We start from the raw sequence: 23,272 nt of genomic DNA, 5'->3' as shown, positions 1-23,272 counted from the left end.
ACGGCACTTTCTACCTGTAGTTTGTTTCACTGACAACTACTCATTAGTTGATGCTGTGAAGTCAACCAAGTCTGTCACAGAGAAAAGACTTCGAGATTAGCAGCATCAAGGAACTTATTCAAGCACAGAGAATCCAGCGGATTCTGTGGTCGACCACAAAGGAACAGCTTGCTGACTGTCTTGACTAAAAAGCAGCATCCGGTCTTGTGCTCCGACAGGGTCTCAGTAATGGAAAGTGGCAGCTTGAGTAATACAAATAAAAACTGTCACACAACCCATTTGTAATGGGGATCTTGAATAATACTTGGACATTTAATTGTGTTGTTGATGTTTTATTTGTCTTTAAAGAAAAGGGGGAGATCGTTAAGTTCATGTTTTAAGTATCCCTATATTTCTGTTATTACGGGGCTATGACTCAGTCAAGAGTGCGCCTGCGCAGGGAGTCTTGTCATCGATGGACCTAGCCTTGAGTGTAATGGCTACCTTTGAGTGTGTTCATACGGTATAGTAAACTTTGTTAAGCTGGAACCTTGTCGTTGTGTCATTTCGAGTTAACACTTTGCTTTGTTCATCTTTCCCTCGATCCTGACTATTCTCCCAGTCACTGCCGCTGAAAAACATCCCCACAGAATGATGCTGCCACCACCATGCTTCACCGTTGGGATAGTGCCAGGTTTCTTCCAGATGTGACACTTGGCATTCAGGCCAGAGAATACAAATTCAGTTAACAACATTGTATTTCAATAAGTTATTTACCTCCAAATATGTAGAGATAGTTATCCACTACAGCTGCTGCATGGTTGGCCACTCTCGGTGCCCCTGGCGAATGGGATTGGCCGAGCTGCTGCCAGTCATCCTGGATTGGGCGGTACATCCAGACGTCGCTGGCTAAAGCGCCGCTTGCGAGCTCTCCTCCGAAGATCACCATGTTCCCCTTCCACTCTACTGCCGTGTGGGAGTGACGAGCCGCCTGACAGAGGGAGGGGGGAAAGAAAGAAGGGCGAGAGGAAGAGGGTGGTGATGAGAAGAGAGATGGCAGTTGGGATAGGGTGGGCAGGAGGAAGGGAAGGATGAGCGGAAGTGGGAACAAGAAGAAAGAGAAAAGGGAGGGGTGAAAGTGAGGCAGTAAGATAGGGAGTGTTGTAGAAATGGGTTAACAGGAGAGGGAGGGAAAGAGAGATTTTTATGAGCATTGGTTTAGTCCAATGAGTCCAATCGCATCGCCGGTGCATTTTGAACTAACCCCTTTTAGTCTGTGTGTTTAACGGGGGTGAAGCAAGAGTGGTGTTTGTGAGACAAGGTGTAACCCGAAGGGGCCTGGGGCCGGGTCTTTTATACAAAAACGTCTGCGGAGTCCGAATGGTTTGGGCTACAAATTATTAAAAGCTGAGTCACATGAACACGCACATGTAACATATTTTGCTCTATGACACTCACAAGCTACAAAAGAGTCGTTAAACCATAAGGGGTTCTTCAACATAGAAGATCATAGTGTCTATAATACAGTAATAAGCTCACATACTGTAGTTGCTGTCGTCACAAACTCCAAACAGTTGTCACTGACAATTTCTGTACTTACAGCATTCATATAAATTAATTTATCAGGTTTTTGCTTTGGCGGACGTTATTTGTTTATGGACATTTGTCAATAACACTCATGAATGTAACTGTTTATGTCAAATTGTTTTGTGTTATACTTGTAGCCCTGGTTGTCTTGAAAGGAAAATGGTAAAACACTTTATTGTGAGGCTAAATAGAAGGGCTGGACATGTAGTTTAATGAAAGTCAGATAAATGAAAAGCCAATTTTTGCTGGGATCTTGAATAAAATATCAAAGCATAAGGTAAACACAGGAAAGAATAACTAAAGAGAACAGTCTTTGACATATTTTATTAAGATGACATTTCTAGCATGCGGGCAGGCACTTACTGGGGAGTGTCCATAAGATCTGTTCTCCCATTGGTTCAAGCTGAAGTTGTATTTAACCAGGTCCCCCAAAGCTCGGTTCAAGTCAAACCCTGAAATATCAAACAGCCCCAACCATACAGAACCAGTTAACCAATTACATCATGACATACATTGAAAGCCACAATGATTACTATGCAGAGCCAGTTGTCCAACAGCAATAATGTCAAGGTCTTCTGTGAAGCCATGTGCTCGCCTCATCTAAACTGGGTTAATGTTAACCAAGCCCACCAATACTCCCGACAGGGTCGATACCGGGTCTAGTTAGACAATGAATCAGCACATAAAGTGAAAACAAAACAATACTAACATCCTGACTGGCAACACCCTGCTAACTAATAACCCTAACTAACAACACCTGAATTAGAATGGTATACCATGGGCATGTATAATACTTGTTTTATGTACAATGGGATCCACCACTATATAAAAAAAAATAAACAAACAGTTGTTCAGTGTTCCATCTCACCTCCAAAAAGGTACATGGCTCCAGTGGAGGACAGGTAGACCCCAGCAGAACCGGTCCGGGGGGGCGTGTAGGGGTCGCCCCCACTCACCTGCCACCACTGCCCCGCCCCACTGTCATCACGGAGACCCAGCTGACAGCTCTGGCCCAGGAAATCTGAACTGCAGAGACAACGCTCTCCTCTCTGAGAGGAAGAGAAAGGAGAAAGAGAGAGAAGGATAAAGTTTGAGAGAAATCAGCAATCAACGATATTACAACATGTAAAGGAAATGAGGGTCATTCAACCCTTATTTATGTTGCTGCACTGGTTTCCCCTTATGTGTTTGAACTCAAATGTATACCCTGCTTAATAATTCACTTCTTAGGCAGCCTTGTACATAGGTTCCCTCAGCTAGCTGTCTCCAGCATCTCAGTTGGCTGTCCACTTTCAATCCATGCCTAACTTATCCCAACCTTTGTTTTATTGCACTGTAATAAACCAATACGTTGTTTGTATGTTGTCTAAAGACTGCAGTTTCCAATGTGGACAATAAAGTCTCCCTTCCCCTTCTTACCTTGTCACAGGTGCCGTGCAGGATGCAGGCCTGGGGACATAGAGGGGTGCTGCAGTCGGCTCCTCCCCAGCCCAGATGGCACTGGCACAGGGAGGAGGCCGTGTCACAGCGCCCGTGACCTCCACAGGCCCCAGGGCACACAGAGAACGAGTAGGTGGCATTGAAGCCCAGGAGGTTGTAGTTGGCATCACTGAAGAGGTGGAGAAGCATCTGAAGGGAGGAGAGAAAGGATGTGAAGTGGGCAATGAACAACTGGATTACATTTTTTCCATGATATTGTAATCCATCCAGCCCATCGAGTCAGAAAAGTCCAGCTGTCACTCTGAATTGTGTGCTGAAATCAAATTGAGGTCATGGAAACCCGTCAATAAATCCATCCATTTAATGTTGGTATGAAGTTTCCCCACCCAAATCCCCAGCAGTCTGAGGTTGATATCCGACATCTCAGAACATGTCTAGTTCCACCATTCCATAGATAATGATGCGGTTACCTTGCCAGACTTGGCTTCTATGGGCTGCGGCAGGGTGGTGCCACTCAGACTGGCCAGTAGAGGGTTCTGGTAGGAGTCTCCATCGTAGACGAACAGGTAATCATACGTGCATTCTGTCTCCATGAAGGTAAAGTTCAGGACGATACGGTAATTGCTGCTGGGGGCTTGAAGAGAATACAGGTAAGAAACATCAGTCTGATATAATTTAGAGTTCACTTAATTTGCTCTACTCAGGATATTCCTTGGCATATCTTGAGTCCCATGTATTCACATCAAACTGACAATCAACTAAGACAACTAACCTATCAACACACACTGTCCTCACAGCACTCAGTTTTCCTACCACTGTCTCACTCACCTTTGATGAGCCACTCGCAGTTCCCGTTTACAGAGTAGTTCCCTGGCCCGTCTGTGATGTACCCTGGGGGGCCCCTGAGCACCTGTCTGTGGCCTTTACAGTCTCCTGCCCAACACCCAGGGGCTACAGCCACCAGAAGCAACCCCAGCAGGGGGACATGGAGCAGGGAGGCCATCCTCTCCCCCACCTGGAATAGGTGAAGAAGATGGGGTTGTCCGATTACCTCGCTCACAAGCCGGGAACCTAGAAATGGTTCAAACAAGCAATGCAACTTCAGTGAGATGGACTACATATGCAAAAAATATTTTACAAAGAAGTTACATTTCAACATAGGCAAAACTAGAGTATCTTTCATCCTATATGTCACATCAGTATTGCACTCTGGTTACAGCACCGTATTTACAGAGTAAAAAATCTAAAACTCCTCAAGATGGGCATTAGGCAATAACTTCCAATCAAACTAAATACATACATATTGCAGTAACATTCAGAAGTAAACAAACAGGGTAAAAAAATCTGTGCTGGCAGGCAGAGAACATATTCTTTCATTTATGTCGATGGCACAGTGACAACTTAAGGAATGTGCTTTTCATATGAGACTAGTGTTATTACTGTTCCAATTATTTCTGTCTCTAAGAAAGGTAAACTAATGATTCACATTTTGTAAAGTGGCAACAGTCAGAGTCAGAGGTGATGTTGTAAACTGACAACGTGTCCCCTCACATATTGTAGAAGATTCAGCTTCTGTCAATATGACAGAATCTCATTCATTTGAATTCAGACATGTACAAATATTTCTAGTTACACTTGTCAAAACATTAAGACGTTTTCAATATAGATATTCATAACTAATCATCATCGCAGTTATTCTGTATATGGGTGCTGCTCTGTTTCTAACTTACTGATTAGCAAACATCTCAATTGAACCACGATAAGCAAATCATTTTAAAGAAAAATAAACGCATAGAACTTATAGCTAAATGCCAGGAAACCGTGAGCGAGCAGTTAGCTAACGTTACTAGTAGCTAGCCACTATCAAAACAATGCTAACTATCCGCAGACGAACCATAAATAGCTAGCTAACGTTAACGGTTATTGCTAAGGCTAACTAACGTAATGTCATTAGTTGGCTAACGTAAACAGAATAGCTAAATACAAACGTTGTACGTTGCTAGTATCTAGTTAGTTTTTACCAGCTAGCAAGCGAGTATTGAACGTTAACAGAAAATTCCGCTACGCTTGCCATCTTGAAAGAGATAACGTTAACGTTACCTAGTTAAATAAATACCACACTAGCAGAGGACCGCTAGCTTAGCCTTCCCATGCATTCGTAATACTCACCAGATCCCGTGTCTCCGTCCCTATGATATTCTACATTGTCAGTGAGTTTTGAGCGACACAACGCAAAACTGCTTGTGAGATAGCTAACGTTAGCCAGCAGTGGCTACCAAAGAGGGTCGTCGGACTCCAGCACTGGACTCCAGTCCCCGGCGTCCTGAATCAAAGGACACAGACCACCCTCCGCAGGGGCTCGCGTTTACTGGATTACTGCTAGCCAGTTAGCGAGCAAGCTATTTCCAGATGCAAACGCGCAGCCATCTATTCAATGATGGTTAGCTAAATCATAATACTAATGAAATATATCTGTCGCAGCTTCAGACACATCTTCATAAATGTGTCTAAATTATGCTGTTACGCCTTAGCACAATAGCCAGCGTGAAATGTTACTTAATGTTTGTTGTTTTTGTACATGGCAGCCTCCCACACAAAATGTTCCTCTTCTTTCTCTAAAGTTTTATGGCAGACTACACCTATTCTGCCACCTACTGTACAGAGTATTGAAACAAAAACAAAAAATATTCCATTCTATTCGCTGCTTCTTCTTCTTTTTTAAGGTTTTATTGCAGACTACACCTATTGGTATATTGCCGCCACCTACTGCACGGGGTGTTGAAACAAAACACATTCCATTGCGGGAAAGGGGGGAGTGGGGACCGATATCATGCAAAATACAAAAAAAAACATCCCAGTCACAGATTGCTTCTCTGTTTGCGCTGTGCAGTTGATAACCAATGCAATAACCGCTACAAAGCCCACCTTCTTAAACCTCTACGGGATCAGTGTCCCCCCAGCGGGACGGTTGAGCTAACATAGGCTAATGTGATTGGCATGAGGTTGGTTGTAAGTAACAAAAACAATTCCCAGGACATAGACATATCTGATATGGAAAGAACGTTTAAATTCTTCTTAATCTAACTGCACTGTCCAATTTACAGTAGCTATTACAGTGAAAGAATACCATGCTATTGTTTGAGGAGAGTGCACAATTATGAACTTTAAAACGTATTAATAAACCAATTAGGCACATTTGGGCAGTCTTGACACAACATTTTGAACAGATATTCAATGGATCATTGGATCAGTCTAAAACTTTGCACTGCTGCCATCTAGTGGCCACAATCTAAATTGTGCCTGGGCTGGAATAAACATTATGGCCTTTCTCTTACGTTTCAAAGATGATGGCACAAAAAGAAAATACATGCTTTTTCTTTGTATTATCTTTTACCAGATCTAATGTGTAATATTCTCCTACATTAATTTCTCATTTCCACAAACTTCAAAGTGTTTCCTTTCAAATGGTATCAAGAATATGCATATGCTTACCTCAGGGCCTGAGCTACAGGCAGTTAGATTTGGGTAAGTCATTTTAGGAGAAAATTGGAAAAAAGGGTCAGATCCTTAAGAGATTTTGAACATGCAACATGTCAGGATTGTTAACAAGGAATATTATCTGGTGTTTCTACTCCTACTACCATTACTTCTTCAACTTCACTCCTTTCTTCCACTCTTCTCACCGTCTCCAGATAGGAGACATGCTGGACAGCCCTTATTCTTGCCACCTCCGTCTCCTTCACCCTAACAGGACACTTTAGAAAATCAGGTGCATGTTCACAATTGCCACATTTAGGCTCAGCTGGCATATGATACCCCTCCAATCTCCATACACTTGACACATGACCAAATAGTTTGCATTTATTACACTGCATGGGTTTGGGCACGAAGGCTCTCACAGGGAATCTCATAAAACCAAAATACACGTGAGAAGGGAGAGACTCTTCATCAGAAAACAGAATGGATGGTGTGGGCTTCCTCACTCCATCCACCATGCTGGTCAGTCAGTGCACACCAACCACTTGATCCAATTCTTCCCATATACTCTTGGCTTTTACTTCTAGCGCCACCTCACAGATAACACTCTTGATTGGCGACATGATTCGAAAATCCACATGCCAATCAATCCGCTATGTTCTTGAGTCGCACAGCATGCTCCTTCTGTTCCATAGGTATCAGTGGAGGCTGCTGAGGGGAGGATGGCTCAAGATAATGGCTGGAATGTAGTCAATAGAATGGCTTCTACCACATGGAAACCACGTGTTTGATGTGCTTGATACCATTCCATTGACTCCATTCCAGCCATTATTATGAGCTGTTCTTCACTGCCTCCACATACAACACCTTCTGCACTATTCTGACACTGGTCACCGCAACCTCAAAAGGCTCCTCGTCATCACTAAAATTGTAAACCCCAGCATTGCCCTCCAGTGGCAATGTTTGGTAATTGCATCCTCAGAGAAACTCACCTGAGAAAGTATGAATATTGACAACTAGAAACGGTGTAAGGCAAAGTGTGGTAGTTCTGATTTCTAATCAGATGTAGTGTTAAACCTTTATTACCATGACTATAGCTGCTGTGCATCACCTGACAAGTGCATTGGTGGTGAATCTCAATCAATTTATTCATCATTATTTTACAAAATCAGTATCAGCACAAAACAACTTATTCCAACATAGTTACTGGTTAAACAAACATTGAATAGTGTCTGAACATCTCCCAGAGAAAAAAACTTGACTGATTCAACAGCTTTATAGTTTAAAAAAAAACAATGAAACATAAAGACTCTACTTTCCCACAGTTTTTGAAAAATATATATAATAAATGAATAACATAAATACAGTCAATTTGATTGAGAGCAAAACACTTCGGCATTCACTCAAACCTAAGAAAATTAAAAGTAAGAAATTATCAATGCATTATTTCATGTCATATGATCTCATTGTCACAGATTTTTCATTCAAACATTACATCAAGTCATTAAAATATCATACAACACTGTCAAGAAAATATGCAATCATATGCCTTATTAGATATATATTTTTTTACATTAGATGAGCAAATAAAGCATCATATAGAATAGTCTTTATACAAAGACTAAGACAGTATGGCATAGACTAATTAGAAAAATAATGGTACCCGAACTACCTGCACTGACTCCATCTTGCACTGACCCTACACACACACACACACACACACACACACACAGTGTGTATATATATATATATATATACACTGCTCAAAAAAATAAAGGGAACACTTAAACAACACAATGTAACTCCAAGTCAATCACACTTCTGTGAAATCAAACTGTCCACTTACGAAGCAACACTGATTGACGATAAATCTCACATGCTGTTGTGCAAATGGAATAGACAAAAGGTGGAAATTATAGCAGCATCATTCTGTGGGGATGTTTTTCAGCGGAAGGGACTGGGCGACTACTCAGGTACGAGGGAAAGATGAACAGAGCAAAGTACAGCAAGATCCTTCATGAAAACCTGCTCCAGAGCGCTCAGGACATCAGACAGGGGTTGAAGGTTCACTTTCCAACAGGACAACGACCCTAAGCACACAGCCAAGACAACGCGGGAGTGGCTTCGGGACAAGTCTCAATGTCCTTGAGTGGACCAGCCAGAGCCTGGAGTTGAACCCAATCGAACATCTCTGGAGAGACCTGAACATAGCTGTGCAGCGACGGCTCCCCATCCAACCTGCCAGAGCTTGAGAGGATCTGCGGAGAAGAATGGGAGGAACTCCCCAAACACAAGCTAATAGCGTCATACAAAAGGAGACTCGAGGCTGAAATCACTGCCAAAGGTGCTTCAACAATACTGACTAAAGGGTCTGAATACTTATGTAAATGTGATAGTTTTTTATTTTTAATACATTTTTCTACAGACCTGTTTTTTCTTTGTCATTATGGGGTATTGTGTGTAGATTGAGGGGGGGGGGAAATGATTCAATCAATTTTGGAATAAGGCTGTAACGTAACTAATTGTGGAAGAAGGGTCTGAATACTTTCCGAATGCACTGTATATTTATATATATTTTTCACACAAACACACTACATTGACACGCACACACAGACCGACAACACACACACTTGTTGCTGCTCTGTTCTTTATTTTACTCTTATTATCTATCCTGATGCCCAGTCACTTTACCTTGCCTTCATGTACATATCGACCTCAAATACCTCGTACCCGTGCACATTGATCTGGTACTCTCTGTATATAGCTTCATTCTTGTGTATTTTATTCCTCGTTTTACCATTTTATTTTTATTTTTTAACTCTGCATTGTTGGGTAGGGCTGGTAAGTAAGCATTTCACGGTAAAGTCTACACCATTTGTATTCGGCGCATGTGACATAATTTTTTTAGTTTTGTCACATAATTCCATACCGATACATAATTAAATCAGCAAACATATCAATAAATCTCAGAACGCAGCAAAATTTGACAGAAAATACGTTCTTACCACTGGAACCCCTCTAGTCCTAGAAAATCTCTATGTATAATAGCTCAGCAATCTAAACATACCAGTTAAAGAAAATCAGTGTCAAAAAAATCCCTCATGTAATAAATGCCTGCATACTGTACATCCTATGGAAAGCATAGGAATACTGCTATGGCACATTTTCAAAGATGATTGTGATCATACAAAAGGCCTTGATGCAGACCTCAACGCAATAGCCACAGTAAAACCACTAGAATACAACCACACCAGCCTGACAGCTGAAACAGTGGAATGCCGCATCTATTCAAGTGCACATATTAGGCTACCTTCTGACCATAACATGTGACGTCTATCCAAGCGAGTACTACGACTGCCCATCGGCTATTGAACCAGACACTTAGCAAGCTGTAGCGATTGTCACACTGCCCTGTCACACAGTATGAATGGTTACCTTGGCCGGGTTAACCTCCATCGGGGTGGTGTGGAGCCCAGGACCGAATATTGGGAACACTCTCTCTGTAAACTTGTGTGTGAAGGTGCACAGGTGCTTCCCACCGTTGCCTGCGTCCCAAAATGACACCTCCCCCTTATCCATGTTTAGCTTGACCCGGACCCTCTCTGGCCGACTCTCCACGACCAGCACTGTGCGTTTGCCAGTCAGGGCGTTGTACACCCCTTTGCTCAGCCCGATGGTCCACACGCCCCTGTCTGTGGACACGGTGAACTTCCTCTTGCGAGCCACAGACTCCTTACAGATTCCCAGGATCCACTTTGGGTTGTCTCCCACATGGACCTCCCAGCGGTGCTTGCCGGAGCAGAAGCCCTCAGCTCCAAGGACAAAGACACAGGGGTCGAAGCGCTCAGGGTTGTCCGGGAGGGACTGGCGCTCTGGGCTGTCCCGTACGCTGGCCAGGTCTGGGGACATGGAAAGCCAGGGAGAGGCTGTGTTAGGGTCCATCACCACTGGGACTGGAGAAAGAGAGGGAGACGTGTTACAAAACATTATGATTGAAGCGTAACTGTTCCTCCTTCATTAAAAACATTGATCCCTTACATGTTATATAGCCATCCACACCCATTTTATTGTGTGCCATAACTTATGTAGCAAGTTAGAACCCTAACCCTTCAGTACATGTACTCACTGCATGTGACGTGAGCCTGCATGCTCTTCCAAATGCTGTAGCCCAGAGAGCCCACGTGTTTGGCCATATTCAGGAGAGCATCTGAGGGATTCTGGGGGTCTTCACAAGGCCACTGGGCTCTGAAAACATGACATCATAGAAGATGACCATGATATTAGAGGGAGGGTACCCGAACTGTTGGGCAACTGATAGGATGTTACTGTACTTACTTTTTCTTTAAGGCTGGGAAGTTCTGAAAAACAACAACACAATTTAATCCATTAGTTCATTGTGAATAAGATCGACAAATGCATGCATTCAAAAATGTCTCACTGTCATGCACTAGCCCCCCCCCCCCCCCCCCCCCCCCCCCCCATATGAGGGAGACCCCTCCTGCTTACCTGCAAGAAGGTTAAATCCTCCGCCCCCATCTCCCGCTTTACTGTTTGGACCAGCTTAGTGAGGGCAGCAATGTCACTGGTCAAGGAGCTGATCCTTTCCTCCATTCTGGATCTCTTGTCCTCCTCCTCATCTGCCAGGGCCTTCAGCCTGGCAGCCTCCTCTACACACAGCACCTGACGGAGCCTCTCAAACTCTGCCTTAATCTGCTTCTCTGCCTGCTCGGCCTGGCTCTGGGTACGAGAGGTTGGAGGAAGAGTGACATTTTGTCATGACACTGACATACCTCTCGTTATTCATATCTCACACAACATTACTCATCTATAGGCTGTAATTATAGTTTCCTCTAGAGCACAGGTGTCAAACTCATTCCACGGGGGGCCGAGTGTCTGCGGGTTTTCGCTCCTCCCTTGTACTTGATTGATGAATTAACATCACTAATTAGTTAGGAACTCCCCACACCTGGTTGTCTAGGGCTTTATTGAAAGGAAAAACCAAAAACCTGCAGACACTAGGCCCTCCGTGGAATGAGTTTGACACCCCTGCTCTAGAGGCTTTCCTTGTCAGGACTCCAGGCCCTAGGTTTGATCTAAAGTCAACTATTTTGTTATTTCCAATTCTTTCTGGTGGCTCAAGGAATCTCAGTCTGTCCCTACTCATAACCAGTCAAACAGGTTGGTTCACATACCTCATTACAGAACAATGATGAACATCAAACTGTTGGGCTATGGATAGGCTACACACATCTAGATAGAACTAGTGAGGGCATCAAAGAGCTCTAACAAATCCCATTATCTTACACAAAACCGTCACCAAGATCTGTCCACATGACATTGATACGCAGGCATTAGTCATGGTCATAGATATTCCCTACAGTGTAGACGTCAGCAAGTCAAGCAGATACAGTATTATAGTACCTTCATGAAATCAACTGTGTTAGAGTATTTCTTTTTCATTCTCTTGAAGGTCTCCACTTTCTCCTCCAATATTTTGACTTTAATGGTCAGTTCTTCCTGCAATAGAACACATAAAACACAATATGCATAATAGTTTGTGATCTAGTGACTACCAGATAATAAAAAATATACAGCAACTTATTTGCAGTATTGTTTCAGGTCCTAAGCTATTGGGTGTTGACTAAGGGACTCAGGGCAGTAAAGCCTTGTTCACACTGCAGGCCTAAATGCTCAAATCTGTTTCAGGAATACTGACCGTCCAAACAGCAAGTTACAAGTGACCAAATTAGATGCGTGTTCAGACAGCAGTCATGAGCTGACATGGTTACGCTAGTTGTCGTAGTAATGATGGATGTGTCCACAATGGTGTTGGCTGATTGGTGGTGGTGCTTGTGGTTCCTATCACTCAGAAGTTATGTAGCAAGCAAAGGTGACAACAATGCCTGCCGGGAAAGTTTTATTGTTGTAAACACTAACTTGGGGAGGGAGAGCAATGGCGGAACCAGAAGCAATGCTTGATTCTGTTGGTGCGAGTGAAGATAGATATTTCAGTATTCCAATCATTTCATCTAAGAACGTAGCTAAAAAGGGAAAAAGTTTTAAAAGCAAGATAAGCCTCGGTATGATAATGCCTCACTTGTTGTTGGACTGCGATTCGTGAGCAAGGATGTTTTTTTGGGAAACCTGTTTGTGGTCACAAAGATGGTGAAAGATGCATTGGGAGAAGTGGAGTCAGAGTGACCAGGAGTGGTATGATGTTGATTTCATGTGTGTCAAAAGAACAAAAGGATAATGCACAAATGATGGACGCATTTAGTAGAAAGCTATGATTATCAGAGTAAGTCACCAATAAAAGGTGTCATATCTGGCGTCTCTATGGATATTGAGGCTTCATGGTTTAAGATTAACATGCCAGGAATAGTTGATACACGTCGCTTAACCCGCACGGTGAATGGAAAGGAGGAAAGCATTTGGGTTATTGATGTTCGATGAAGAATTTCTCCCAACCCATGTAAAGCTGGGATAGTGGGGAGAACAAGTATTTGACACACTGACGATTTTGCAGGTTTTCCTACTTACAAAGCATGTAGAGGTCTGTAATTTTTTATCATAGGTACACTTCAACTGTGAGAGATGGAATCTAAAACAAAAATCCAGAAAATCACATTGTATGATTTAAGTAATTAATTTGCATTTTATTGCATGACATAAGTATTTGATCACCTACCAACCAGTAAGAATTCCGGCTCTCACAGACCTGTTAGTTTTTCTTTAAGAAGCCCTCGGTTCTCCACTCATTACCTGTATTAACTGCACCTGTTTGAACTCATTACCTGTATAAAAGACACCTGTCCACATGTAACGGATGTGAAATGGCTAGCTAGTTAGCGAGTACGCGCTAGTAGCATTTCAATCAGTTACGTCACTTGCTCTGAAACCTATTAGTAGTGTTGCCCCTTGCTCTGCAAGGGCCGCGGCTTTTGTGGAGCGATGGGTAACGACGCTTCGTGGGTGACTGTTGTTGATGTGTGCAGAGGGTCCCTGGTTCGCGCCTGTGTCGGGGCGAGGGGACGGTTTAAAGTTATACTGTTACACACACACACTCAAACAGCCCCTGCCCTGTTAGGATGGAGGAGGTTGAAGTAGGAAGGATCAGGGCTGTTGAGAAGGTCTATAATGCAGTCAGTGAAAATTGTTGACGCAGCGAGTAGAGATGGTGAAGCTATGGCAGTGTAAGCCCAACAGTCTGGATGTCAGTCAGTTGAAAGATCCTGAATCACTAAACATGAAGAATGTTGATTTTGTTGCGTTCATTGCGCAGGTGATTAATTGTACAGGACAAACAAAACAATAAAAAAATGAATAAAATAAACTGGAAATCATTGTGAAAGCAGCCAAGGTTCTTAGATCTCCAGGATTTCACATCTGAAACATTGCAGGCAATGTCTGAAATTCTTCCCCCTCTCAGGCCCCAGAACCTGTGTAAGGATCTGACTACATTTGACTAAGTGAAGGAGTACATTGACTTTTGTTTGTTTTTTTGAGACTAATATGATATGTTTTGTATTATTAACGTTCTTTTATCTCAGTTCTACCCCACCCAGTAGGTGGTGACAATACACTTTTTGGATGTAGTCCACCAAAAGAATCTTGACGAAAAAGGCCTGCCATGGACGTTCTCTAGTTGCTTTGAATGTTCAAAATCAGTGCAAGAACACTTAAAGCCTCAAAGTATAACATGATCCAACTGTTTGGCTAGCCACAGCAGTTCAGACACAAGTCGCAAGGCCAGGAATCAGATTTGTATATCTGACTTCAAACCACCTATAAAGTGCAAAAGCGGTGAGGGAGGAGTGGCCTTCTCAACTGAACAGTAATCTGCAGCGCTTGGTCATGTCAACAAGGCAGCATGGTCCATCGTTCAGAAACATACAGTTTTCATTGGGAAGGCAGATAAATGTTGTTTTTTGAATCAAAAGCAATCACTTTGCATGTCAAAACACTGCAGTATATTAATACTCCACGTGCTTAACCTGTCACTTTTGTTTTGAGCCGACTTACCCATCGGCCAAAGCGGGGCATCTGGCTCAAGCCAGGGAGGCAAACCGGTTCCAAAACGAATGCAACCACTTTTCACCCGAACAAACTCCTCTAACCTGGGAAACCCGACCCAGATAATCGAATCTCCTCACTCTCACCTGACACAACCGCGTCCCCTCGTTGAGTGGCAGCAGCTCGTGAGTCCGATGTAGAGGGACACAGTCGACGCACACGGGCTCCTCGTCCTTTACGCAGTAAAGTTGAAACGCCAACCGATGCAGGTTACAAAGAGGCACGTTACTGAATGCGTTCGGTCCCTGCCAGCGCTTCTCCTTCTGAAACGACTCCGTCGCATCCATCAGCGCCCGGTTGGATATTGGTTGCTCGCCGTCACAGCTCTTCCTGCACACGGGACACTTCTGCCCAGGCCCCTCCCAGCATTTCTCCAAACACTCCTTGCAGAAGCTGTGGCTGCAAGAAAGAAGAACGGGCCCCCGGTAGAGCTCTTTACAGACCGGACAGGTCAGGTCCTCCTGAAGGAGGGATGGACCCTCTGACATCTCCTCATCCCAACCACATTCAGCCATGGTGTCGCTGTCGAAACTGCAGGCCCCTTCAGAAAACGCGTAAAGTTTTTACTTTCGCTTTCATCAAAATGCTCCTTTTTAAACGCTGACAGTTGCCCAGAGATACTCTTCCTTTCTGATTGACGGTTTACCTTTATGATTTGTTGAACCCAACACAAAACTTTAGTTTATAAACAGGTAAAATGTGCCTTTTTGTAGAGCCGTTGACTGCAGTTAACTGTAACCTCCCTTCTGCCTTCCTTCCGCAATTGAGTGGGTGTGTGTATGACGCGCAACCTTCTTCTGAAGTTTTAACAGCAGTTGGCATCCAATTTGTTGCATTATCGCCACCTACCAGACTGGAGTACAATTCCCTTATACTTTGCTTGAAAAATGTAATAAATAAATACCCTACCACACTACACTCACTAATATGGTACACAACCAATTATGTTTTACTAAGATAGACCACATCCTGCCGTTTCCAATGGGAGGCAAGTGAGCCGAGTAGGTGGGATCAAGTCTCGAGATGGGTTTTTCAAAGTCGCGTTTCTCGGTCTGTCAGATGGCTTAGTAACATCAATAAAATTGATCGTCATCATTTTCAAATTAGGTTCAAAATGAGTTGCAGACGTTGGACTGGAGGTGATTTGGAGAAGGACTTCAACGCTTGTTTTAATGTAGCGAACGTTAAGTAAAGATTCGTTGTTGAGACTTATAACGCCACCGAGATTGAAAAGTAAGTTATAAATATATAGTTGAATGTTATACATATAAATTAGATATTACAACGTTTTGTAGTGGGCATTAACTGTTTGGCTAGCTTTTTTCCGTTAAAACATGCCGAGGAACAGTAACGGTAAGTTAGCTAAATCAATAACGTTAAATTAGCTGGGCTCCGCATGTGCAAGAATCTGACGACTATTAACAGTTGTCATTTTGCAAATCAATACTGGAGACTATTGGTAAAATATAATTGAGTGTGGTTATTAATAGCTAACCGGTTACTATTCTTTTTTAACGTGTTATAATTTCACATGGGCAAGAAGAGAGAAATAACGTTAGTAGCTAGCGCGATATATACATTATATATTTCTCCGCTAACACTGTAGCGCCATAAATCCGATTCTGCACGTGTCAGAAATAGAGTAACTAGCTAGTTTAGCTAGCTAATCATTTCTGGACCGCACATCAGAGAGAACAGGACGTAAGTTATTTGTTTACTTGAGGTAGGCTGGACACATGACATTTTTAAAGCATTTTTCCCCTGATAAGTAGTTAATTGCATCCGCCGTAGAGCCCAGTTTCATAATATTACAACCTGTCCCAACTACTTGCGGTAGTTTGTAGTAATCGCGAAAAAAACAGGTTTTATTTTAGGGCATTTTTTCACGCTGCCAACTCCTATTAGTTCTATTGAGCACCAACTCGCCTTCCGAACGTTCTATTCACAGTCCATTGTTACACGTCACAATGCCTGCTTCGCTATTGTTGGCAATCAGACATGCCCACGTTAAACACGTAGGCTTACGTCAAGTAATTTATTATTAACAAGGTTAACAATAAGCTCACTGTTCGCCTGGGTACACGTTGTTGTGACCCACAGTGCTAGCGATGGCTGGGCGCATAGCCATCAAACGTTAAACATTTTCTGGTCATGGTTAATGTTGATAAAACGTTTACTGGAGATCAAGTGGAGACATAGGACAAGGTGGATATTTGTATAATAAGGCCGTTTAATCACATGTAAAAATATCTTTAGTAAATCGTGCAGCACGGCTCCTTCTGTCTGATTCGTATGGAATCGTCAGGAAAGAGACTCTCTAAACAGTTGTACAGCTTTATATATGCATTGAATGAAGTAGGTTGATCTGGTAGTCTGGCCTTCTGATTGGTCGATCTGGGTCGTGGGTAGTCCTGATCAGGCCTGGTGTCAACGTTCCATTGGGTCTTGAGATAGTTCTTTGTCTTGTGCTCCAACCTTGAATATAGTGTGTGTGTGTGTGGAGTTGTTTTAACAGAGACTTGTCCATGGGGGAGGGGAGTTGTGTGTGTCTGTGGTTGGTGTCTAATGAGACCAGCATATGTCCAAGGGAAAAGGGGAGTGTGTGTATTTTGTATAAAAGATGGCTTATGTTGAGAAGTTGTTATTACAAGTTTCCAGTATCTATTACAATTTCTTACATTAACCATATTTTTCTTTCAGAAAAAGGTGTACACCTAAACAAAACGCATGTCCTTGTCTTATTTTCAAGATGTGGCCGATCTAAACAGCCGTAAGACATTTTTTAATTAAGAAATAACTTAATTTTTAAACTTTTTTTTGTTTCTAAATAGCTGCTGAGTATTTTGATATGCGTAATTCTGTTAGTAGGCATCGAATGGAGCGAATTCGCAGGTTCAGAGTTGCAAAATCGAATGGATAGGTCTAGCTCATTGATTTGTAGATCTGACGCAGTTGCTACCTCAGATTATGAGCCTAGCAAGTGTCACTAATGAGTTATGTAGTACCCACAGAAGGCCACAGGGAGGAGCAAGAGGGCTATAAACCTATACTGTTTTTTTGCCTTAAGTTATACCTAGGGTTAGGGTTTTTATCTTAGCCCTACCCCTAACCCTAATTCTTAGGTAGGGTAGCCTAGAACACTTTTAAACAATTTTGTAATAATATGTTAGTGAATACCATTAGTACTAAATAGCGTTTTGATATTTTTTTTTATCAAAACCTATGCAAGCATTTTGATATTTTTTTTTATCAAAACCTATGCAAGCATTTTGATATTTTTTGTTATTTGTTATTTTATGATATATATTTTTGCAAGGCAGAACACTTGATAAACAAGCCATTTTTTATTTTTCAAATTTGGTTTGAACTGGGTGTGACCTAGTAACCTGTATGTGAAAGTCAAGCAATTGGCTGATCTCAGGAATTAATGAGAAAAATACAATTTATTTCTCAGCTGCTTCACCAATGCCTTTATGTGAAATTGTGTGCTAAAATTGCAACCCCAGCTGAATGATTAGTCCCGTGGGCCAAAAAAATGACATTGCCCCACTGATTTTTCCAATAATTATAGACCTCTTTGCATGAATGTGTTTCTTGAACGATACGTTGCAGTCCTTACAAAAAAAAAGAGACTCTTTTCTCTTCAACAGGTTTCGTATCCCCCTGGCATTGATTGACATAAACTTCAAGTCCATATCTACAGAATAGAAAGAAAATTCCTAGGCTATCTCAACTCTACCCTCTCTATAAAAAGTTGCTTCATATATGTATTAACAAAAGTCTTCACTTGTAAACAGTAACACCATAATTCAAAACTAGAATGCTCAGTTTGCAGTGGGGGAGGAGCTACCTGGTAAACCTACCGGTTGTATTTCTTTTCCGTCTGCGAAAAAGGCTCTGATTCCCCTGTAGTATCCACCCTTTCCTTGATTTTGGGCCTGTTGTACAAGAGGCCACAATTTTGCCTTTGCTGCCTTGTCTGCTGCATTCAAGTCCTAACCGAATCAAAATTTTCTCTCTCTCAGAAAGGCGCTTTCCTTTGCCTTCTTCCAAAATGCATCTCTCGCTGTGCGAAAAGCAAACTGGATGATGATGATCGAGCGGCTGACGATGGCATCTTGCTTCTTCCCAAAACAATGAGCGACATCCACAGCCATATCCATATATCCATCGGGGAAGTCCAGTGCCACACGGTTACAGATGTCTCTTACTAAGTGCTTCATATTCTCATCCTGGTCCTCGGGACACCGTAAAGCCGTAGCCCCCACCTTCGGTATCGCTCTGCTTCCGATAAGCGCTCTTGCATGTCTGCAATGGTCTTCTCCTGTGCAGTGCATTTCTCAGAATTAGCAGTGTTTGCAAGTTTAAGCTCTTCGATACTCTTGTATGATTCAGAAATCTCGAGGTCAACTACTTTTGATGTGTTTTCGCGTATCATCGGCTCTTTCGTTTATCTTTGCAGAGACAGCATCGACTATGTTGACCAGTAGTTCGCGCAAAGACAATTCTTTCTGTTTCTTTTTGGGTGCGGGACTATTGACTGGATTTTCAGAATCAACCGAATGTCCAGATTCCTCCATTTCTTCTCCTGAGCAGTCAGATGGTGGTTTTTCTCCAATGTATGAGTGCTCAGCTAGCAACTGCCTTCTCCTCCCTTTGTTGTTTCGCACATTTTTTTTCTTCCATTTCTCAAAGTTTCAGATCGAATTAGTGGTCAACTAAGCTTTGTTCTCTATTGTGTTTACTATAAGCCAAGTTCTGTTAACTTTTATCCCTCTCAAACTTACTTAAAATGTAAGGTTACTTGGAGCAAGCTAAAATCTCGTCTGCACTCACCGCCATCTTCCAACCTCCCCGGGAGTGGTGTATCCAGGGAGAGAACTAATCTTCTGAAATTTCATTCGTGATCTTATGCTCCCATCTACTGGAATTATTTAGCAACTGTTGTAGTACTGAATAAATTGTATATCCTGTCATGACGTTGCCTGTTTAGGTACATAAAGCCCATTCCCCTCTCCCTGCCTCCCCCTTTCCTCCTTCAACCCATGCTGTGATCACAGAGAGACGTCGTAAATTCCTGAGAATCTCCTCATGGCCAAACAGTATTAGAGAGAGGGTAGTGGTGGTTTCTTCCACCTCACAGAACTTGAGGTACGAACAGATTTCATGTTCCGGGAAAAAGTATAAAAAATTTGTGAAGAGTCCAGCTATTAACATGTCCGTTTGTCCCAATGTGGGAAACTCATGGGAGACTGGGTGGCTACATTACCATACCGCTGTTTATATAATAACCTCATATGAGGTTTACATCTGTTGTATAAAATGAATGAGTGAGTATGATACTGTTTGTATAATTGTGTAATATGATTTTGGACTGTTTAATGAAGAAAAATACAAATCCCTTTTGATTTGAACTAAATCCGAGGACCAGCCCCTGAGCCAGTTGGGTCAGACATCCTGGGACAGCCCCTCTCTGCTATCCGAATAAAAGCCAACTCTGAGAAATTATCAGGAGACCATGTTTTTCTCCATAGGAGGAGAACGAAGGTTAAGTACCATTGCTGAATCTTTAACCACACCACGTGGTTAAACTCTTAGACGAATAAGAACAAGTCTTTGATATTGACTACTAGTCTACAGCTAGGAATTCGGTATCATTGAACGCGAAGAAAGACAACCGCCGAAACATCCATTCTATAACGAATGTCACTCTGAACTATCCACAATAGCCAAGACAGAGACCGACGAATCTCCAACAGAAACTAACATTCCTCCAGCGATCAAGACGACACAATGAGCGTAAATATATATATATTGATTGCAATTGTTCCCGAATGAGTGAGCGTTCATGTGTAAAGGAATAGCATGTCAATTGTTATAATTATGAACTCTGTAGTGACTTCTTGGTCGAACGCCAATTTTCCCTTTGTCTAACAAGCCGCCATGCCGGTACAGCCCACTAGGGCATATTTCTCCCATCATTTCATGTAACCATTTTTAAGTTTGTTTGTTTTATGCATTTCTGTGAATTAATTAGTTAGTAATAAATAAATGATTTAAGACAATTGATGTATGGATGACTCATAGTGAAGACTGGGTTCGTGCAGATAACCAACAATTTACGACGTTTGGAATGAGACTAACGTGAGGTAAAAATAAATAAATCATTAATCAGAAGACTATTGATCAGATATGAACATATCTGAAAGGTTATATTGGGAAATTATAACTTTGTAATCTGACTACTTTCCCTGGTGCTCCCAAATTCATAGTTAATTAGTTACGTTATTACTCAGTTGATCGCGTAATCCCTAATTACAGGAATCTTTGATAAAAACTTTACTACTTTCCTTACTAAAGTAGTAAATACTCAGGATTGCAAAATGTAAAATTCTTGTTCATTTTATCACTTACAACCACAAATAACCATTAAAACCATAACAAACAAACGGACAAACACCATACATCTGGTTAATTATTTAAAAAAACAATTTATTTAGATGGGTGACATTGTCTGCGAAAGTAACACCCCCTTAACATATAAACACAGACACAGGAGACACAGTAAAAATTTGCTTTTTTAAAATAATAAATCTGGTAACTCTCAAGAGTCTTTGCTTTGCTGAGCAATTCGTTTTCTTGAGTGTGCTGCCTGCCTGCCATCAGAGGAGTAGATCTGTGAATAATGAAAAGTTAATAAATTATTGCCACGCTTTCACATAGAGGCCAGGTTTACATTTTAGTCATTTAGCAGACGCTATTATCCAGAGCGACTAAGGTTAAGTGCCTTGCTCAAGGGTACATCGACAGATTTTTAACCTAGTCTGTTCGGGGATTCAATAGAACTAAGTCTGATGACTCTAATGTGAAGGGGGGTCGAAGGAGACAGAAATTAGTAATCACTGCCATGAGGTGACCATGCATTCAACACGCGCGTTCACGTGAGAGGCAGCTCCGTTCCATCTCTCAATTGAAGTCGATGTAATTCTCCGGTTGGAACGTTATTCAATATGTATGTTAACAACATTATAAAGATTGATTCAGTACATCATTTGACATGTTTCTACTGACTGTAACAGAACGTTTGGACATTTCGTCACGTTATAGTGGTCGCGCTTTGAGACTTTGGTTAGGGTGTTTGGTAAACAATTCGAAAGTAGCTAATTTGACATAAATAACGGACATTAACGAACAAATCAAGCATTTATTGTGGACCTGGGATTCCTAGGACTGCATTCTGATGAATTCATCAAAGGTAAGGAAACATTTATCATGTATTTTCTGGAGTCCAACATGGCGGCTAATTTGGCTATTCATCTGAGCTCCGTCTCAGATTATTGCATGGTTTATTTTTCCGTGAAGTTTTTTTGAAATCTGACACAGCGGTTGCATTAAGGAGAGGTATATCTATAATTCCATGTGTATAACTTGTATTATCATCTATATTTGTGATGAGTATTTCTGTTGAAACGATGTGGCTATGCAAAGTCACTTGATGTTTTTGCAACTACTGAATCTAATGCCTCAATGTAAACTCAGATTTTTTTATATAAATATGAACTTAATCAAACAAAACATGCATGTATTGTGTAACATAAAGTCCTGTAAGTGACATCTGATGAAAATAATCGAATGTTAGTGATTAATTTTATCTCTATTCTGGTTTTTGTGAAAGCTATCTTTAGCTGGAAAAAATGGCTGTGGTTTTGTGTTGACCTAACACAATCGTTTGTAGTGCTTTCGCTGAAAAGCCTATTTGAAATCGGACACTTTGGTGGGATTAACAACAAGATTACCTTTAAAATTATATAAGACACATGAATTTCTGAGGAATTTTAATCATGAGATTTCTGGTTTTTGAATTTGGCGCCCTGCACTTCGACTGGCTGTTGTCATATCGATCCCATTAACGGGACTGCAGCCAAAAGGTTAAGAAGTCTTTTGGACCTAGACATGGCGCTCCGGTACCGCTTGTCGTGCGGTAGCAGAGAAAACAGTTGACAATTTTTAGGGCCTTTCTCTGACACTGCCTGGTATAGAGGTCCTGGATGGCAGGAAGCTTGGCTCCAGTGATGTACTGGGCCGTTCGCACTACCCTCTGTAGTGCCTTGCAGCCGGAGGCTGAGCAATTAGCAATACCCTCTGTAGTGCCTTGCAGCCGGAGGCTGAGCAATTACCAAACCAGACAGTGGTGCAACCAGTCAGGATGCTTTCGATGGTGCAGCTGTAGAACTTTTTGAGGATCTGGGAACCCATGCCAAAAATTTTCAATCTCCTGAGGGGTAATAGGCTTTGTCGTGCCCTCTTCACGACTGTCTTGGTGTGTTTGGGCCATGATAGTTTGTTGGTGATGTGGATACCAAGGAACTTGAAGCTCTCAACCTGCTCCGCTACCGCCCCGTCGATGAGAATGGGGGCGTACTCAGCCCTCCTTTTCCTGTAGTCCACAACCATCTCATTTGTCTTGATCATGTTGAGGGAGAGGCTGTTGTCCTGGCACCACAAGGCCAGGGCTCTGACCTCCTCCCTATAGGCTGTCTCATCGTTGTCGGTGATCAGGCCTAACTGTTGTGTCATCGGGAAATTTAATGATGGTGTTGGAGTCGTGGCACAGTTGATATGTCAGATGCTTCACATAGTTCAAGTAACAATCTAACTTATTTTCTGCAGAAGAGTAACAAAGGTAAAGGTAACTCTGGGCCTTCCTTTCCTGTTG

At 42.1% G+C, this 23,272-nt stretch overlaps 2 protein-coding genes across 5 annotated transcripts in view; both read right to left on the bottom strand.

Annotated features, from left to right (window-relative positions):
* LOC129837913 (multiple epidermal growth factor-like domains protein 8) overlaps positions 1 to 5,721 on the bottom strand; it is a 37,967-nt gene extending 32,246 nt beyond the window's left edge. The window contains exons 1-7 of one of the 2 annotated variants that reach the window (XM_055904436.1): positions 5,176 to 5,721; positions 3,835 to 4,077; positions 3,477 to 3,640; positions 2,986 to 3,195; positions 2,435 to 2,615; positions 1,930 to 2,018; positions 757 to 970 (exon numbers count right to left, since the gene is read on the bottom strand). In XM_055904436.1, coding sequence (XP_055760411.1) covers positions 757 to 970; positions 1,930 to 2,018; positions 2,435 to 2,615; positions 2,986 to 3,195; positions 3,477 to 3,640; positions 3,835 to 4,009 — 1,033 coding nt within the window. In that variant the 5' untranslated portion in view covers positions 4,010 to 4,077; positions 5,176 to 5,721. The remainder of the gene's footprint in view (positions 1 to 756; positions 971 to 1,929; positions 2,019 to 2,434; positions 2,616 to 2,985; positions 3,196 to 3,476; positions 3,641 to 3,834; positions 4,078 to 5,175) is intronic. The other variant, XM_055904437.1, reaches the window with a different exon arrangement.
* A 1,885-nt stretch (positions 5,722 to 7,606) lies between these two features.
* LOC129837914 (zinc-binding protein A33-like) lies at positions 7,607 to 15,340 on the bottom strand. 3 transcript variants are annotated; one of them, XM_055904439.1, is made up of 7 exons: positions 14,643 to 15,340; positions 11,905 to 12,000; positions 10,990 to 11,220; positions 10,819 to 10,841; positions 10,610 to 10,728; positions 9,919 to 10,436; positions 7,607 to 8,778 (listed from the first exon to the last, which is right to left on the bottom strand). In XM_055904439.1, exons 1-7 carry the CDS (start codon positions 15,069 to 15,071, stop codon positions 8,620 to 8,622), a joined length of 1,575 nt encoding a protein of 524 aa, XP_055760414.1. In that variant the 5' UTR covers positions 15,072 to 15,340; the 3' UTR covers positions 7,607 to 8,619. The 3 variants fall into 3 exon arrangements, with proteins under 3 accessions (XP_055760414.1, XP_055760413.1, XP_055760416.1); XM_055904438.1 differs by having other exon boundaries at positions 7,607 to 8,741; XM_055904441.1 differs by lacking the exon at positions 7,607 to 8,778 and having other exon boundaries at positions 9,400 to 10,436; positions 14,643 to 15,339.
* Between the last annotated feature and the right edge of the window lie 7,932 nt (positions 15,341 to 23,272).

Source organism: Salvelinus fontinalis, chromosome 38 (genome assembly GCF_029448725.1).
Source record: "Salvelinus fontinalis isolate EN_2023a chromosome 38, ASM2944872v1, whole genome shotgun sequence".
NCBI classification, from domain to species: Eukaryota; Metazoa; Chordata; class Actinopteri; order Salmoniformes; family Salmonidae; genus Salvelinus; species Salvelinus fontinalis.
The sequence above is the reverse complement of the archived record's forward strand: the minus strand, read 5'-3'. Positions and strand labels throughout refer to the sequence as shown.